Here is a 20451-nt window from a genome sequence, read left to right on the forward strand (position 1 = left end):
ATATAAGATAAAACCTTTCCAAGGCCCATCACTTGACCACACATTATAACTACCTTTAACCAGGCTTTTGAAAAGTCTCTGAGGTACCGCAGCTGGTCACAAAACAAAAAATATTTTTTGCTTTATTTTTTCAAAGTTCCTCAATGGAATATAATTACTGGCTGGGTGAATTAACTCATTTACGTTAGGAAGTGGTACCACTGACTAATACTTAAACTTGCCTTTCCCCAGACTAGTAACAGGAGCACATTAATATGTTTCTAGGTTGAATGCAGGTGAAAATCAAGAGTTTCTATCGACTACAAAGATTTCTGCAAACCATGGCTCGGAGATGCCATAATGCTCACATGGAATTGTTGGGAGCAGGGAAGTTTTCCGAAGTTCACCCTGTTCTTCCTTCCATTTGCATGACTTAGTTGCTCAAAGACAAGACACTTCTTAAACTTTATTAGGACTCAAAGGAGACAAATATGATTGAGATGGAGCAACAGATTGCAGAGAAAATGATGCCCCATCAAGAAAAATGGTTCTGATTGTGGAGAGGGGAATAGAATAGCCTCCAACATTTGAGAAAAGCAAAGAATAGAATACATGAATAATTCAGAGCATATAAATGAGACATTATAATTCAGAACCACCTTCATATCCACATTGTCCACCCAGCTCTTGGGCAGGGATTTCTCTTCCCTAATGGTCTTCCAAAAGACATTATAATACTCCAAAGAGAGAAATCATCACTATTGGATTATTGGTCCTTATAGTCCTCTTCTGGATGTATAGGCAATAATCATCTTTTCTTCTATCAGAAGTCTTTATCCCAGCCTGACAGCTCATCTGGAGGCACTCCTTTTTCAGGGGGATACTTGTCGAAGTAGCTGTGGTCTGTGGGTCCACTGAGCTAAGAGAGGAAGAATTAAACCAAAAGTGAGGATAACGTTGACTAAGCATGCTATTAGATATGGGTAATGCTTTTTTGGTATCTGAACACTGCTTTTATACTGCAATCACTGGTAAGTTATATGTAAGAGAAAGAGGACCAATTGTCATTTTTGAGTCACAATCTCAGCCTCTGAGATCTCCCCTTTAGACCAAATCCGGTCACTGCATTACATTCAATAGAAGCCACTCTGGCCTGAGGAGGTATGTCTAAAAGAAAAGGTGATAGAAATTTTTTTTTCAGACTGAAAAACATTTTAAAAGCAAATGTTTTTTTGCTTTTAAATGTTTTTTTAAATGTTTAAAATGTTTAAAAAAGTTTTTTTTTAAAAATCAAAATTTGTAACTTTTAAATCCTTTATCTACTTTGTAAAAGTTTCTCACCAACCTTGATTTTTTTTTTTTTTTTTTACCAACCTTGAATTTTTATATGGTTAGTTGACCCATATAAAGTTTCCAGAATCCCAAACGAAGGGTCAATTCAAAATATTATTGACCCTGTTGAAAGAGTGAAATGATTCTGGAATTAAACTCTTTTGCAAATCAGGTGATTTTTGATTCTTTACATTCAAACAAATTTTTTAAAGTACCCGACTGAATTCTCAGCAGATACATCTATATCAGATACTACTTACAGAGTAAGTAGTATTATCATAGTGATTATGATTCATTAATCATAATGTGTTTTTTTGGGAGAGTGGGGAGATCACTCAGAAGGCATTCAAAGTGACATTGCTATTATAAAATTCTCCACTCCCAGTTACTAATTTATGTGAACACAGCTCTCAGCACTTACACCCATAGCATTTTAAAAAGGAATAGAATTGATGTGGAGCCTGATCCCCATTTTTTAAATAAGTAACATTTCTCCCACAGGACATAATTTCTTTTTAAGAAATATTTTTTAAATACTTATTTAAATTTTGCAACATATATCTGTTGTTTGATACTCGGTGCTATAAAAATGTAATTACAACTGAATCCAGAAGAAATATTTCTGTTGTCACAGAAATTCTTATTGTCACAGGAATTTTAAAATTTAGAAAATTGCAGTTGAAAGCCATTTAAAGAATAATCAAATATTGGCAGGCATAAAAAGATTTTTACATAAGAGGAAACTTTTTAGGGAAAATGGATAGAAATATAAGAATATAAATTCAGAGAGGAAAAGGAATTATGTAATATTGCCGTCTGTGTATTTTAAATGACTATTTTGAATGGCTAGTGAGCATCAAATCTCACTGGTATTAAGATTACATTATATATATCTAAAGGAGTAATATTTTACTTTAATATGTCAATATTTACAACAAACTAGAAATCACATCCTCCACAACAATTTAAACATATGGTAAGAGAATTGAGAGGTCAATCTAAAAATGTACAAGGAGAGACATAGATCTTTGAAATTCCTTTAACACAGCATAGAGTCTATAGGGTGTTGACCAGAATCATTTCTGAGTCATTCTCTGTGCCCTCCCAGCCCTAAGTTAGCAGATGTTCTGTTTTGTCTAGAGCTGTGATGTCCAACCAGCAAAAGGTGGTGATCAAGCACCTGAAAGGTGGCTAGTCTAATTGAGACTGCTATAAAATCCATTTGGGATTTCAAAAACAATATAGAAAAATAAATGTGATGTCTCAATATTTTATGCTGATTCCATATCAAAATGGTCATTTTCTGATATACTGAACTAATTTAACTTAATTTCACCTATTTCATTTTACCTGTGGCTAAACAGAAAATTTTAAATCACGCTAGGATTCATATTATACTTCCAGAGATCTCTGTTAGCCTGACCAATGCTGAGTACCTGTGGACTTAGATTTATATGTAATTGGTTCCTGAGAGCTGAGCTGATCTCCATGAAAGATGAACTACTATTTAGTCCCTGTAAAATTGCTAGGACATTTTCACTTAATTTATAAAAAGTATTTAAACCATCTTAGATGTGGTACATCAGAACATACCTCTACTCTGTTTACAAAAATAAAAACTAGAACAAAATCAATAAAACAATATAGTGGAGACCATACCTCTCTCTGTAAAGGTGATGGAAGGTTCCGCGCTTTCAGGCCCTCCCAATTGAAACCGTTTAACCACCTGAGAAGTAAAAAGAGTACAGAAGAATATTACTTGCCTGATACACTATTAGCATATTAAGTTATCCATCGGTCCATTTTGTTGCCTCCCCCCTGCCCACAACAGTGCAGTGGCAAGTGGTCAGGGGGGAAAGTGTATGACCATGTTGGTTGTCTGGTCTCATAGTGAATCCAGGCCCACTAACCTCAAGGGGCTAGTTAATGCTGCCCAGAAACTGGTCTAGATTTCCCTGTTGTCCCACTCCCTTAGACTCATAATTCATCCTTTGCCCTCTCTCCTCAAACTTCCAGAAACTTCCATCCTCATTCCCAAATGATGACCTGGCTCCCTATTTCACTGAGAAAACAGGGCTGCCACAATCTTCTACCAGTTTCTCTGCCTGCCTGCCCACATCTGTGTGTTCCCTTCTCTCTTGCAACAAGAGTTAACTGCCTTTGCTTCTAGGGAAGGTCAGCTCAGCTCCTCCACTGTGTACTTGATCCTGTGGGCTCTTCGACTCAAGAGCATGCCTCTGCCATGCTCCTCACTCTTGAATCTTCAATGTCTATCTGCTCAATCATTCCCATCAGGATGGAAACATTTTATTTCGTCAACCACAAAACACCCTCCCTTGACCTGAGTTCTCATCCAATTTGCATTTTATTTCTCTCCTTCCACATAAGGAGAACTCCTTGAAAGTTATCCACTCTACTCATTTTCTCCTAACTACACTACAATCAGCATCCACCCTCCTCCACTCCTGTGAATCTCCTCAACTCTCCATTTTTGTCTTACTCAACCTATGAGCATTTATTGCTGTTCATTACTCACACTTCCTGAAATATCTTTTTTGCTTGACTTCCAGACATGTTATTTGACCTTGGATGCTTTCCCTTGTTTCCCACTGCTATTTCCATAGGAAGCTGGTAGGCTCCAGGGCTCAGTCCTTAGACTTTCTTTTTTCAACTACTCTCACTTGCTGGGTAATCTCATTCAATTTTGTGGTGTTAGCATTTATGTATCTACTGGTTACTATTTCCATTTCCAATCAAGACCTCCCAGGCTAATAGCTATAGCTGCTATTTATCATCTCCCAAGCAGGTGTCTAACCTGCATCTAGAATGTATCCGGACCACACTGGAGCTCCAAATGTGCCCCAAGGAGCTGGCCCCGACTCTTCTGGTTGCTCAAACCAAAGACCTTGGAGCTGTCCTTTTTCTTACACCCTACCTCAGTCTATATGCAAATCTTGTCAGTGTTACCTTCTAAATATATCTGAATTCGGAATCGAAATAATTCTCATCACCTTCACTCCACCAGTACAGCCGAAGCTACTACTACTATTCCCCACCTGTATTATTGTAATAACCTCCTAATAGGTCCTCCTGCTTTTTGTCCATGGGAGATAACCAAGCAGCAAGTGTGATCATTTAAAACATGTCAGGTCACATCAGACCTTTGTTCAAAGTCCCCCAGTGCTTCCCATTTTTCTCAGCATGAAAGGCAAAGCCTTTAGGATAACCCCGGAGACCTTGCACATCATTCTTTCCACCAGGACCCCAATCCCCCAGCTCACCACTGTCCTACTTTCCTTCCTCCCTCCCTCCTCACCATTCTTCCAACAAGCTAGAGATGCTCCCACATTCAGACCCATGCACTCACTCAAAGCTAGATGGTTCCTTTCCCAGATTTCCACATGGTTTGTTCCTTCAACATCTTCAGGCCTTTTCTCAAAGATCATTTTCTTAGTGAGGCCTTCTCTGACCATCTAAAGTAATATTTCACTTCTCTATGCAACCCCACTTCCTATCCTCCCTGCTTTAGTTTTCTCCTTAGCTCTTACTGATATTGGATGCTTCTGTTATATACTTTACTTCATTCTGTCATTTATATGACACCCTATGTCATTTACTTCAGTCCTGTTCATTCTGTCTTCCCCACTAGAATGCTAGCTCCATGGGGCAAGGATTTTTATCTATTTCCTTTCCTTCTGTGTCCCTCACTCTTGGAGCAGGACTTGTCATCAAACCAGGTTCAATAAATGTCTGTTGAATAACTGAATGACTCTGCAAGAGAACACACTTACGCAGATCCTCTTATTCTCACATCTTAGAACATCACACTGCCTTGGTGGTGATGTTCCTGGTGATGTGTATACAAAAACTCCAAGATAAAAAGATGTTTTCCAATAATCTGCAATGAGGTTAAGCTGATGGCCAGATGAAGTTTTGTTGTTTTCTTTGTTTTTTTTTTTGTTTGTTTGTTTGTTTGTTTTGTTTTTCCATTTATTGCTTCCACAGAACTAATCTAAAAGAAATGATCTAGTCTTTAGGACCCATGTCAAACATGGTGGGCTGGAAATGCAACCATGTAAGTGAGGAGGCCTTGCTTCTCTTGGACATAATGTCTCTCAGGAACATGGAATAATACTGTTCTATACCCACTGATATTTTCTACTAGAACAGTGAGATCAAGGCAGCTAGCCAAAGGCAATTTGGTCCCAGGCATTGGGAAAAAACAAAGATCCTGCTTTTCAGATATTTTTATTTTGGTAGAAGGTGCCAAACAAAAATAAATAAATAAAACAAAATTTCAGATACTAGTAAGTACTAGGAAGATAAAGGAGAATAAAGTGGTGCCTGATGGCTGGAATGGGATGGGCTGGGAGTGGCTAGAATGAAGAGAAGGGGAAAGCCACGGGAAGACTTGTGGCAAGGGCCTTTTAATGGCTGAGTAATATTCCATGATATATCTCTATCTATCCAAATCCATATCTATATCTATATCTACATCTACATTTACATCTATATCTATATCATGTTTTCTTTATCCCAGGGCCTTTTAAATGGAAGGAAGTGATAGAAATGAGCTGAAGTATAGTGAATAGAGAGGAAACTAGGGGGAAAAAGGGTATCTGAGAACTGGCCAGGCCTTGTAGCACACAGTACAGAATCAGGATTTTAAATTTAATGGGAAATCATTAGAAAGTTCTACATAAATGACAGATCTAAGTACATTTCCAAAAGATAATTCTGACTGCTATGTGGAGCATGACCACAGGAGGCTGTGATGAGGCAGGGTGGTGGTAGAGGTGTGAGACTGAAGATTGGGGAACCTGGGTGGCTGTCAGCCACACCAAAAATTGTGCTCTTCCATCTTTTCTAATCCCTTCTTACCCCTGGAGTTGGTTTCGTTCAGTCCTTGACTAGAATTCCCATTCCAAGTCTGAGCTTAGCAAGAGAAAAAGTACTGTAAACAGGGAAGGCTCTAGTACATTCCATTTCAGATGCCATTCTTAACCCTAGGTGCCATTTCAGTATAAGCTGCTGAGACACTAATCAAAGAGTAAAAGTCAGACAGCAACCCCAGCTATAAGGCTTTCCCTGTCCTTGCTAAAACAACACAGAGTCCTCTCCTTGATCCACCCATCAGTTTCTTTGCATAGACTGAAGCTCCATTTTTAGGGACTTCTAGGTGCATAGTTATGTGGAATCTTTTCTTTTGCCACCAGATACTGTCACAATTTCTTTTAACATATTTTACAGTGCTCTCTACCCAGAAGTTACCCCATAAATATCAATAAAAATCATTACTGTTACCCTACTGATTCAAAGAGCCTATACATTTCTTGCTGAGTACTTGTTACAATTTGACTTATGGCAATATTTACTTAACATGAGTGGCCATTCACTTAACACTTGGCCTTTTGACACTAACCACATTTTAAGTAACACAAGTGCCAGCATGCATTCATGTGTAAAAAATATTCACCAAAGAAATATTAGCAGCAATGGCACAGAAATTGCTTCTTCATTTTTAGAAGACTTGTAGAAGCTATTCTTGAAGGTAATTTCAGCAGCTAGAAATATTAAAGGTAACATTAAGGCACTTGAAACAAATTATTATTCCTCTATCTAGCAGGAAAAACTTAACTGTCCCCTACAAATATATTATCCTTCTTTTCAGATGAGTGTTGGAAGACATGATCGGTGCCTCATTTATAAGTTAGGCTCAGTAAGAGGGGATGGAGGAGCTCTGATTATTTTTAGTTAAGAAGATTTCACTCTGAACAGACAAACATAACAATATGCCATGTGAAACTGTATCATTTTTAAATATAAAGTTAAAATGAATGGTTCTCTGGGGGGGGAGGGGGGAACATATATTTTACTTTAGAGAAGAGTGGGAAAATCTGATGGCAAATTTCAGAATGATTTTCTTTTAATTCCAAGGGTCCAGAGAGTAAAGAAGCTGTAAGCCTTGGAGACTTATGGAAGGTTTTAGAACACTCCTACGTAAAGGCAGGGAGAGATCTATTTTTCAGCTTTATTTCTTAAGAAGCACTACAAAAATCAGATGAAATAATGTCAGCGAGTTCCCTCGTCTCACTGAAAGACACTGTGTAAATTTGGTACATCTTATTACTGAACCCTACCCCAATCACTGCACTCTGACTCTACCCTTGCATGACCAAGAATATCCTGCCAGTTAAGAGGAGTGGGCAAATTAATCCCTACAGGGAAGGAAATTCAAAATTCTTCATTACCATGCTGAGGTGAGAAAATCCTTTAGCATCCATTTGCATGTGCACCCAATCACAATTTGACAGGTACATTTAAATAAGCTTCAGATAAATAAGAAAGAAAAGATAAGACCAGAGCCGGTTAACCCAACCACCCAGGAGCAAAACATGAAGAAGCTTCTTTAATGAGAGAAAGGAGGAAAACACATTGGAAGAATGACTAATTGACGGGACACTTGTTTGCTCGATATGCATAGTGTGTTTCTGTGTCATTTTATAAAGAGAAAAAAATTATGATAACACCATGGAGAAAGATAAATTGGAATCTAAGACGAATAATGAGCTCTACAAAGAAGCAATCCAAAAAATGACAAAGAACAATAAAAATACTATAAACATTTTGATGTCTAAAATGCACAGACGAGTCTGTCTCTATCATCCCTACTCCCTACTAACACACCCTTGAGGCAAAGCCCAATATGAATTTACAGTGTTGAGTACATGGCTTTATTTCAAGTAAGTTCATGAATAGATAGAGCAAGGTTGGCAGCCTGGGGGATTTTTTTTTTTTTTTTTTTTTTTTGAAGCTGCACCACTACTGTTAAGCAAAATAATAGTGTTCCTTTTCAGAAGCTTTTCTCCCTTTCTTTCCACACTGTATTATGTGCCTCTAATTCTTCAGTAAAAAAAAATATACAGATAAGAATGAAATACTGAAAGGTGTTTTCATTTCTGAATATCAACACTTCAGTGTGTTCACAGGATTTCAATGATGAAATTCTCAAATTTAGTTTGTCTACTGTTAATAGCACTATCAATAGGTGATATTTTTTGTATATTTGTGAGCAACATTAAAACATCTTGTGGATTGCAGGATTTAACTAGGCATCAGATTTTTTAAAAATCTGAAAAGCTTGAAATCCACACATGTAAACCAAATCAAAGAGGATAATTCACAGAAGTTATCAATGGTTCTGAAGGCCAGCTTTAGAAATCCACAAACTGAAAGGATGCATGTTAGATTATTGTTTGGGGCTTTGTGAAAATCAATGTACTCTACCCTAAATGTAAAATACAACACTAGCTTCAAAATTTGGAGAGCTAGTTAAAGGAAAATTATATTTAAAATAAACATATATTATTAACTAAAATTGAAACAATACTATTTAAGAGTTGATTTCTCTTTAATATTGATAACAGTGACTACATTGTACCATAAGCACAAATCAAAGGTCAAAATTAAAATTTAATTCCTCTGTAGAATCCAAGTTGATATTTTTAAAAAATAATAAGAGGCGCCTGGGCGGCTCAGTTATTTAAGTGTCCGACCCTTGATCTCAGCTCAGGTCTTAATCTCAAGGTTGTGAGTTCAGGCCCTACATTGAGCTCCACACCCATTGTGGAACCTACTTTAAAAATAAAGAATAAAAAATAGCAGTGTATAAAGAGCTAAGTCACTATAACTTAAAGATGTGATTTTGTCACTTGTTTTAGAACTTCATCCATTCTTGATATGAATTTTCAACATTAGACGAATCACTTTGAAACTGTACCTACCAAAACACAAATTAAAAATAAAACACTAAAAAGGAAAAATTGAGCGTCTGTAAAGGGATCCTTGTGACCTACAATGGAAGCTTTAAGATTACATTCTTTTTTATAAATTTATATTTCTTTCTGGGTCGAGCAATAGCTACATACCTGTGTTTCTTAATATCATTAATTCCATTCTTCAGATTTCCAAGTCTTTCTGTTGGATTTTGCCTAAAATAACAATTTCAACAGGCAATTTATAATAACTATTCCTCAGTGAATTTTAAATTAAAATGTAACATTTTTTCTTTATGTATTCATTCATGCATGCAACAATATTCATAGTCCAAGCAGGTGAGTATAGGGAAATGGAACACACAAGCTCCTCTCTGGTGTGTGTATTTGTAGGTACACACACACAGACACAGACACATAAACACACACACACACACACACACACACACACACACAAACCCTGGTGCTTTAGATGAGCTATGAATAAGGATGCTATCTTACCAACTATCTTACCAACTTTGCTGAGAAAACCAGGAAAGCTTTAGAGAATCATTTACATCTGAGCTGGAATCTTAGAAACATGCAGAAATTTCTGTTGGCAACCCACAGCTAGGTTTCATGTTCTAAATTTACTAAATGCTAATGCTTTAAAAAAAAGTTCAAATGTGCAAAAAAAAAAAAAGTGAAAGAAAGAAAACAATGACAAAGTGAAGTTTAAACACAAATTCCAGAAGTCTTCTGTTCTACAATATTATTTTTAAGGATAAATAGAAAATAGGAATAATTTAAAATAAGACCAGAGAGGTGCTGTTTTTTCAAAATACAGGCTGACAGAGTCTTTATCACCAACCACTGATTTTCTCACAAAAGGACAGGGTGGAAATTAATTACTCCTCTATTTAGCTAAGGTTCTTTTTGCCTAATACAGATAAAGATGATTCCCAAAGATAAACTGCAAAAGATGGGTCTCTTTTAAACTGTAAGTAGGTCCTGTGAGTCTGTAACATGAAGTAAACTCAAACTTCTAGTGAAGAAACGATTTTCTTTAAGGATAATTTAGCTACAAATAAAAGTACAAAAAGTCAATACATACCTAATTTTAAAATGTGTGGAAACAGAAATGAGAAGACTTCACACACTCCCCAAGAACTCTAGGTTTTAACTTTCATTCTCACCTGCAAAGCCTCCGAATCAAATCTTCCGGTCGTCTTGTTATCTTTCTGGGAAAATCCATTTTCTCAATTCCTTTGAGAATCAAGTTGTAGGTCATCATCTGGTCAATCCCAGAAAAGGGAGGGCTGGAGAAAAGCCAAAACAGGACACTAGGACCAATGTGTCAGACACATTTACAACTTTCTTTTCTTCCCTTCCTTCCTCTCTCCTTCTTTCTCATTAGTCATTGCATAAAAAATCTGGATGTGTGGTAGAAAATAATTTCATTACACAAATTACACACATGCACATGCAGGTAATTGTCACTAATGAGAAAAATAAAGGAAGAGACAGTAACAGAGAGAGGTGATTTTTCTTAGACACAGTAGATAGGAAAAACCTCTGTCACCAGTTGATGACTGAGTAGTGTGATATCAATGAAGAGGAGTCAATGAGCCACATCATTATCTGTAAGCAAAAGATTCAAAGACAGCAAGCACAAAGGCCATGAGTCAGGTGGGGCATGGGTTGTTCCAGGACTGGGTTGCTGGGAGAATGAGTAAGGAAGCAGGAGAGGGGTAGAAGCAATGAGGACTCTAGCATGTGAAGCTACCAGGTGATGGTAAGAGCCTAGGAATACGCTCTGAGTCAGATAATGGAGTTTACAGCAGTTAGATCAGAGTAAGCTTTTTAAAAAATGTGTCAAAAATGACCCATGACGGTGCTAGCAGTATGAGAAGGCAGGCCTCATGGCCTGAACTAGGATGGTAGGAGTGAAAGTGGTGAGATGTGGTTGGATTCTGGGTCTATTTAGATGGTAAAGCCAACAGGATTTGCCAATGGGGTGAATGTGGCGTTTAGGAGAAAGAAAGGATTCAAGAATGATGCTAAAGTGTTTTGACCCATGGAATGGAGCTATTGCTTACTAAGAGAGGAAAGGCTGGAGTAGGAGCTGGAAGTGATGGTCCAGAGGTACAGAGCAGGTTATGAAATGTCCAAATAGAGTTAGGTCTTAAACATCCAAAAAGAGATGCTACACAGGCAGCTGAATTTGTGAGTCTGGCATTCCGGAAAGAGGTTAGAGCTGGAGGTGTGATTGTGGGGTGTCATCAGATAGGATTTCTGGCCATGAACCTGATGCTATCAGCCAAGGAGTGAGTAGATGGAAAAGAGATCAAGGACTGAAGGGGCCCAAAGTTGATTGGTCAGGAGGATAAGAAGGATCTGGCAATGAAGGCAGAGATGGAGCCACCAATGTGGGGAAAGAAATGAAAGAAAAAGAGGTCCTAGGAGTCATGTGAAGAGAGTACTTCCAGGGAAGTGTTGCTAAGGTGAGTAAGAAAGCATTGGGAATTGACCACTGGATGCAGATAACGTTTTAACTCACATATTTTGCTATTAACACTATATTAACACATTGTGCCAATGAATTTTTGAAAATTGAAGATGACTTTCATGAACTACTCTGCTATATCTTGGCCATGCTTGAGACCTTTTGATACCAAGAGTTCCCACTTTCAATAATAAACTTGAAATAAGGTTGGTGCAACAATTTTGCAGCAATCTATGTCTTGCTTGTAAAGAAAATGAGGTACAAAAAAAAAAAAAAGAAAAGAAAATGAGGTATGAAACAAAAAAGCATTTCTATATTTTCAATACTTATATATTTACAGCTATGTTGTGTTTGTTGTGTTGTATCGTGTTTTAGTACTTTTTCTCATTTTCACTTACCCCCTGATTCTCTAGAGTTCAAGCCACTTAAAATGAACGTTTCTCATGCCCTACCCTGAAAACCTTTCTTTTTAAAATTTTTATTTATTTATGATAGTCACAGAGAGAGAGGCAGAGACACAGGCAGAGGGAGAAGCAGGCTCCATGCACCGGGAGCCCGATGTGGGATTCGATCCCGGGTCTCCAGGATCGTGCCCTGGGCCAAAGGCCGGCGCTAAACCGCTGCGCCACCCAGGGATCCCCCCTGAAAACCTTTAAAAGAACAATTTCTCAACTTCTTGACAGCTTAAAGCCACTTTAACAACTAACTCCATGTTACTGGGCATTCCCCCTTCCTTATTTCCTTCCTTTATTTCCATATCCTTGTAGCAATTGTAGCTGATAAAGACTGAGTTGTATATTCTTTAGTTACCTACACAAAGTATCATCTATTTCTTAGAAATGTGGCTGACAAAATTCCCAGGGACGAGGAACAAATTCTTGAAACAGAACTCCTTGTATTCCAAGACTGTAAGCAACTTTCTCTCTGAATGACAGTCTGGATAACTTTCTCTTCTCTCCTTTAAAATCTCAAGTAATGAGTATTTGAAAATGAATGCAGATAATAAAAAATAATCTTTCATATCTGTTTGCTCAATGCATATGGCCAAGGAAGTCGAATATACCCACAGGTAATCTAACACTGAATCTGTAGAAGTTGTAAAAGTTCAAGATTTTATGAAACTCTTTTTAAGTATGTGTTGAGACCTGAATCCCCATCAAAGGGCTCATTCCAGTATTTCATATGCCATTCTATATGCAAATCCTCTCTGAAAAGAAGACAATATTTGCTTATAAAGGTGAATGATCAAATCAATTAATGACAAATGGAGAGAGAACACTGAACTGAATCCCATGGGTATGTCCGTGCATTATGTTAAAAATACATACGTATAAGGCATAGGCGTGTAATGCAAAGTGTGTCATATTTAGGGTTAGAAGGTCTGGGATCAAATCCCTGACTTTAAGCAGATAGCTCTGTCCTGGCTTTCTAATCCATAACCTCTAAGTCCTAAAATCATAAAGATTCCTTCTTTAACTTCCACATAAATTTGTGAAAACTAAACTGAGAAATACACATATAAGAGCTTTGTAAACTGTAATTGCTTCACAATATAATATTACATAGAGCCTATGTATGTGTGTGTGCACGTGTGGGTGTAAATGCGTGTGCCTGTTTATGCATGCATGCACGCATGTTGAAAATTTGGGATACTGGATTCACTAATCTAGCCTTTTAATCCCCCCAGGAATGACAATTCAACTTGAACTGTTAAACCTCCTGCTGAGTCTGGCCTCTGTTCATTAGCACCTCTAGAAAGCAGTTGACAAGGAGATTAAAATTTAAATCCAGCAATGTTCCTTTCTCTTAGTTTTTCTGGTTAATGATTTATTGGGAAGATGGAAGAATGCAGCTAAATGTACTTTCATTGTTTAATGGATTTAACTGAAACATGATTACTGTTTGTTCAATTACAAAAAAATATTTATGAGAGGAAATAAGAATGGCCCACAGCTTCACTTCCTTTCCTTATTCTTACCAAAACCTTCCCACATTTAATGATGTTCTGTATAATAACAGGCCTGGCCATGTTAGGTAAACCAACGCAATTCTGTATTTCTTTCCTGTACCTTCCTGTAGATTTTCTCCATGTTACAAACCAGCAAGCCTACCATATGTAAAATATACAAATGAGAAAAGTCATCATGCTTAATCAAAAGCATTTCTAAAATGTTAACCTCTTAAATGATATCTATTCTATCATTAGCAAATTATCTGGTACTTGTGTGAACTCGCAGGTACTTACTTGCCAGTTAGGAGCTCATACACTAGAATTCCCAGGGACCAAAAATCCACACTGAAGTCATGACCTTTGTTGAGAATGACTTCAGGAGCTACATACTCAGGAGTCCCACAGAATGTCCATGTTTTCTGTCCAGATCCTATTTTCTTAGCAAATCCAAAGTCAACCTGGAAAAGAACATCAAAGACATTTTCAGAGACCATAAAACTCATGTTCTTTAAGTCTCCTTCTAGCTTCTCCTATTTTTTGTCCTACACCTCCATCCTCCCCTTTACACACACACACACACAATACACACCGCTGGCCCTCTCATTTATTCTTCTGCAGGACTAGGTAAAAATCTAAGTTACACTGGAGACTGTTCCATGCGCACAGCTCTACGTCCATGACCCCTAGAAGATGAGATGAACGCTTAGCAAGTATAGACCATTACAACAATTATGAAGCTCAGAGGAGGCAGATGAATGATTTTCTAGTCAATGGTGGTGGCAATCATTAGGAAGAGGAGAGAAAGGGGAAGTGATCGACCCCAGTGCACTTTAAGCTCCATCATGGAAAGAAGAGTAATGGAGAAAATTTAGAGTTTGGGAAAGGGACTGTTGTTGAGAAAAGGGGAGTCTTAAAATTCAGATCAATCTTTAAAACCATTATGCACAATGTCTGCACCCTTTACATTTTGGCATGCCAAAGACAAAGCCAGAATCACATCATCTCAACTTTGACTGACTATGTACACTTTCAGGCCTTTTCAGGCAGGCTGGTGGTGAACAACACCTGCAGGAACTTATTGTTCTGAAAAGACCCAGTTGGCACCCACTTTCTGTTGGCCAGGCCCTGTGCTAGGCTTATAGATACAGAGCTGACAAGGAGAAATGCAGGGTGTTGGAAATACTTACACATATGTGACTAATATCACTTCATGTGATACATGATATAGTAGAAGATTACACAGAAGGCCAAAAAAATATATACTTCTGGAGTATTAGGGAGAAGACCACTGGGAGAGATGTCATTAAGAGGTGATATCTGAGCTCAGGCCTGACTGCAGATCAGAAATTGTCCTCGGGTTATGAATGGGCGCTACCATCATCCGTCATTTCACAACAGGTCCCTCCACTTCTCGGAGACTCTATCCAATGAACTAAATAAGTCTGGGCACAGAATTGAGATGGCCAGGAAGGCTGGAGCAACAGGAAGACTTGCTCATTGAATGGAGCCAGCATACATGACTGATAGGGAGGTTTCTGTCCACAGGAGTTATTTAGCATATGTACTTTTCATCTCTAATACATACAGATATTATTTGAATAAAATCACCTTTCACCTCTCTGCAGTAAACAGACACACAAATTATACCTAGTCCTCAATATGAACACTTTAATAGTTTCATTATGCATGGACTATGCTATAATATGGCAATAATATTGACTAAAAAAAAATAAATAAAGTTAACATATCAAAATAGGCCCACACCTAAAAGAGTATGCCAGTGAACTATAAAATTCAACCCTCGTTTATTTATTTGAATCCTTGTATTTACAGTCTTTGTTGTACCTTAAATTAAGCTCTTAGAAACTGAGCTTTTTACTAATGTTTTTTTAGTATTTATCATGCAACAGCAAGGATTTCCTTATTAGAAAAAGGGAATTTAAACAGCCTAAATTGAAGTGGGCTTTTACAGTTTTCTTTTATCCATACAAAATGACTCATAAAGATTTCATCAAAGGGATGGCTAGGGATACTATGAAATTAAAATTTGTAACCAGCTGAGATTAGCTTATATACTTACTCCTTAGAGAAAGAACCAATATGAAAAAATCCTAGCTAATTTTTATAAAGACTGAAATTTAAGAGACAGGAAGGCAAGGCTTATAATTGCATTTTTGTGTATGCACATATGGAAATATTGTTGTTTCATAATAGCCTTTCAACTCATTTTTTTCATTGCATCTAAGTTTTCCTTTTAAAAATGACTGGAAGTTCATTAGATGTTTAGAAGACTTTTTTCTAGCTCCGAAAATGCTGAATTTTAATTTGAATAGCTGGTTTTGCTTTTGTAGTATTTGAATATCGACCCACAGAGATGGCAATAATTATATTAAGATTCTAGGATTTATGAGAACTTACCACGTTTCTTTGATCTTATCAACTTTAGGCTAATCCATTTGGTCAGAGGAAAGTGACACTCAGACCTATCCAAAATCACATGCCGAATAAAGAAGGCCTCAGATCTCCTCATGTCCAATTCTGTGTATTTTTTTTTAAAGATTTTATGTATTTATTTGAGAGTGAGAGATCACAAGCAGAGGGAGGGGCAGAGGGAAAGAGAGAAGTAGATCCCCCAGTGAGCAGGGAGCCCAATGTGGGGCTGGATCCTAGGACTCTGGGATCATGACCTGAGCCCAAGGCAGACACAACCGACTGAGCCACCCAGGCACTACTCTGTGTATTTTCTATAAGCATTCACATCACCTCTGTCATGTACCACCATGGATTCCAGCACAAAGCTTCAGTCTTTTTTTAATACTATCTCTTCCAGGCAACAGAAATGTAAGTTCCTTCCTTCCTTCCCTCACTGAATATTTATTGAATACTAGTATGTACCACGCACCAAGGATACAGACAAAGCCCCAGTCCTCTCAGAGATTACATTCGAGAGAAAGAGAACAAGCATAAAATTAGAAGATCATATGTAATAATGCCAGATACTGACATATGCTATGAAGAAACATATGGAAGAGTGAGGTATGGAGATCAATAGGAATTTTACTTTAAATAGGGTGACCAGGAAAAGGCTCTCTGAGGAGGTAACATTTGAACAGATTTTAGCAGAAATCTGAGTGAAATAAGAAAAAGGGCTCTGTAAAAATCTGAGAAAAAGTGATTCTGACAGAGAAAGAACAGTGTAAAGGCCCTAGCCTTTGGGAACATGCATGGTAAGTTCAAGGATCAGCAGGAAGGCCAGTATGGCTGGGCCACTGTGTGTGAGGGGAAGAGAGACAGGAAGTAAGAACAGATTATATGTTGCTCTGGGAAACCCCAGAAAGAAGAGTTATACATGTCCTAACTAAGTTTTAAAGGATCATTCTAGAAGGCAAGAAAATAGACCCACACTTTTTTTTTTTAATTCTACTAACAAAACTGAGCTTTCAAGAAGAATATCCAGAGAAGCCACACACGTTTCCTCTAGTCTCTATTAAATTTCCATTATTAAAAGCAGCTTACATGATGTTGAGAGTTTAAAAACATCAAGTCTCAAAGATTTTAATGAACTAGAAGGTTTTAAGATGCTTCTCAATTTGTAGTCGTGATTGCAGCATTCAGAAATAGAAAAATTAGCATTGTAGCTTGCTGGAGCCTGTGTCCAGTACATACTTGCTTTTTCCCAGAAGTCTTCCTCTGGGTCAGTAAGTTTGTCAGATATTGGTTCTCTTGGTCACATAAAAAATGGATACAGAATTACCAGTCTAATTAAGCCAAATGATTCATGGGGACATAACATTCCAAAAAAATGTTTATGTGGACTTTTCAGGGCACCTACTTCGCCTAAGTCTAGACAAAGGGTACAATGGAATTTGTTTATCCTGTCAGCAGCAACAACCAAAGATGATTTCATGTCCTTGTGATACTAATGTCCATCCACTAAAGCAGGCAACAGTGGATGGCTTCCACTGGATGGAAGTGAGAGTGAGGGAGGCTAAAGTATTGTCCTTCACCGGAAATACTTAGCGCATTTTCTAGAAAGTGGGCACATTGAAGGGGAGCTCTCCATGCATGAGCACAAACTGAAAAAAAAAAAAAACTTTGGAGGCTCATCTCATATGCCACCACCTTTTTGAAGCCTTCCTTGAATTTACAGAATCAATTCCTCTCTCCTATGAGGTACTTTAACACTGTTTATATTTCACAGTTACATCCCTTATGGCAGCATCCTTTAGTTGTGTGTGAATAAATCTAGCTCCTTGAGGAAAAGTATTATACCCTATTCATTTTTTAACCCCTACAGCATTTGTAACATAGCAGATGTTCAACACTTGCTTGGTGAAAAAGATCTGAATGAAGAGATAACTGTTAACATCGGTTTTAATAAGATATGTAAAGGCACATGTATATGTATATGTATGATCTTCACAACAGCTTGGTGAGCTACAGACTATTATCCCAATGTTAAAGATGAGAAAATTAAAGTCTAGGAAGGTCACAGATACTTAAGGTGAGACTTGATCCAGGTTCCAAAGGGAACTTTCCCATTATACATAAATTGATGAGAATGTAGGAGATTTTTAAGAGAAAAGAAGCAACATATATTAAGCGCATTGGTGGAAAAAGCTTAATTGTTACTTAATAAGTACAGCTAATAATGGTCTGGCAGAAAAATTATAGTTGGAGCTGATAATTACTTTTATCTGTCATATTAGGAAAAACTGAAACATATAAAATAATGTGACCTATATGCAGGTTAGAATAAAGCATGAGCATAAAAGCCCACTGTACGCACAACCAGGTTAACAGAGCAGAACCAATGCAGAAGCCCTCTGTGCTCTTCCCATGGTGACCTACTGCACACTGCCAAGAAGAGGTCACCACCACCCTGACTTTTGTGTTGGGCAGGTATTCGCATTCATTTCTAACTATACCCCATATTTAAAATCCTTAAGTGGCTGAGTGGTTGAGCGTCTGCCTTTGGTCCAGGGCATGATCCCAGGATCCGGGATCGAGTCCCAGATCAGGTTTCCTGCCTGGAACTTGCTTCTCCTTCTGCCTGTGTCTCTGCCTCTCTCTGTGTGTGTCTCTCATGGATAAATAAATAGAATCTCTTTAAAAAATCCTTAAGTAAAGTAAGTTCTTGTTTTTAAAAAAATTAGGTAAATCTTATAACTATTCTTGGGCAAATGGCCTATTTTCATTTAAAATTATATTTGTGAATTTAATTGATACTGGAGCACATTTATTTTCACTGCCATATCATGCACCACTGAATTAACATACGATTTTTTGTCCATTATGCTGTTGATAGGCATCTGTCTATATCTGTGTGCTATGATTAAAATGCTTCTATTAATACCATTTTCCATGTTACTCAGCAGAGGTACATAGAAAATGGTAGAATTACAAGATCAAAGACATGGTATATTCAATTTTACTACACAACGTCAAATCACTTTCTTTAAGGACCGTACTCTATTATCACCTTCTTCACCAGTAGCAATGCATAGAGTTCCGGTTGCTCTACATCTTTACTATCCTTTAATGACATCAACTTTTATTTTTGTCATTTGTAAGTATTACATCACTGTGACTTAATTTGCATTCCCCCACCTTAGTAATTAGTTTGAACTATAATATTATAACTAGTTTTAATATTTGAGAGAAATTCCTCCCACCCTCTTCTCGTTTGCCTTCAGAAATGTCTTCACTATTCTTGGCCCTTGGTTAATCTATATAAACTTTAGAATCAGCTTGCCAAACTTCATGAAAAGCTTTGCTAGAATTCCACTGCACTGTATCTAATCTGTAGATCATTCTGGAGACTATTCATCTTTATGATATTGAGTCTTGCTATTTTATTTTATTTTTTTATTTTATTTTATTTTTATTTTTATTTTTATTTTTATTTTTTTTGCGAGTCTTGCTATTTTTAAACCTAATACATCTTTCTGATTTAGGGTGATGCTATAGCTACTGTAACAAACATATCTAAGAAAGTATAAAAGCTTAAACTCTACATTAATTTACTTCTCATAATGAATTTTCTTGAGCAGTAGGGGATCTCTAGGCATTGGGCCAGGGACACAGGCTCCTTCCATTGTTTTTTTTTTTTAAATCTATGAATTTGAGCAAGAGAGGGATAGAGAGAGCATGTACACGCGAGCAGAGGGAGGGGCAAAGGGAGAAGGAGAAGGAGAGAGAATCTCAAGCAGACTCCCTGCTGAGCACAAAGCATGATGTAGGTGGGGCTCAATCCCATCCCCCTGAGATTGTGACTTGAGCTGACATCTTGACCTGGCTCGAAATCAAAAGCCAAACACTCAACTGACTGAACCACCCAGGCACCCTTGGCTCACTCCATTTTAAGGCTCTGCCAACTTCAGATCTCAGTATTTGTTAGCCACAAGTCATAAAGACTACGAGTGATTATCCACAGAGATCACTCTCAGCCCAGGCCTGATCATGGTGCACAACCATGTCAGCTCACACTTCACTAGCCAGACTGTGCCACAGGGCCATAACAGGCACAAGGAAGGATGGATATGTTGTCTAACTCTGTGTCCAGAAGAAAAAGAATGATCCTATTAATTTACATGTTTTTAATGTCTTTCTATAAATTTGTCTAAGTTTCTCAATAAAGCTCTTACACATTTTTGTTAGATTTATTCCTAGATACATTATATTTTTATTTCTGTTATGTAAACATATATTTTTTGTATGCTTTTTAAAAATGATACTTTTATTCCTATTTATCAACTATGTTTCTGATATTTAAAAATACACTGAGTTCTTATATTATTAATCTTATATCCAGCAACCATTCTAAACTATTTACTTAATTTTAATGATTTGTTGTTATATTCTGGATTTCTGTATAACCATATCACATAGGAAAACACGTTTTGTTGTTTATGTCTCAATCTTTCTTT

The 20451-nt window shown here is 37.3% G+C and overlaps 1 protein-coding gene across 3 annotated transcripts in view; it reads right to left on the bottom strand.

Annotated features, from left to right (window-relative positions):
- Window positions 1–425: 425 nt before the first annotated feature.
- PRKG2 (protein kinase cGMP-dependent 2) overlaps window positions 426–20451 on the bottom strand; it is a 99706-nt gene continuing 79680 nt past the window's right edge. For all 3 annotated transcript variants that reach the window (XM_072810807.1, XM_072810806.1, XM_072810808.1), the window contains exons 15-19: window positions 13817–13980; window positions 10262–10384; window positions 9240–9302; window positions 2971–3037; window positions 426–898 (exon numbers count right to left, since the gene is read on the bottom strand). In XM_072810807.1, the coding sequence (XP_072666908.1) occupies window positions 803–898; window positions 2971–3037; window positions 9240–9302; window positions 10262–10384; window positions 13817–13980 (513 nt within the window). In that variant the 3' untranslated portion in view covers window positions 426–802. The remainder of the gene's footprint in view (window positions 899–2970; window positions 3038–9239; window positions 9303–10261; window positions 10385–13816; window positions 13981–20451) is intronic.

This window comes from Canis lupus, chromosome 33 (genome assembly GCF_048164855.1).
Source record: "Canis lupus baileyi chromosome 33, mCanLup2.hap1, whole genome shotgun sequence".
Taxonomy (NCBI): domain Eukaryota; kingdom Metazoa; phylum Chordata; class Mammalia; order Carnivora; family Canidae; genus Canis; species Canis lupus.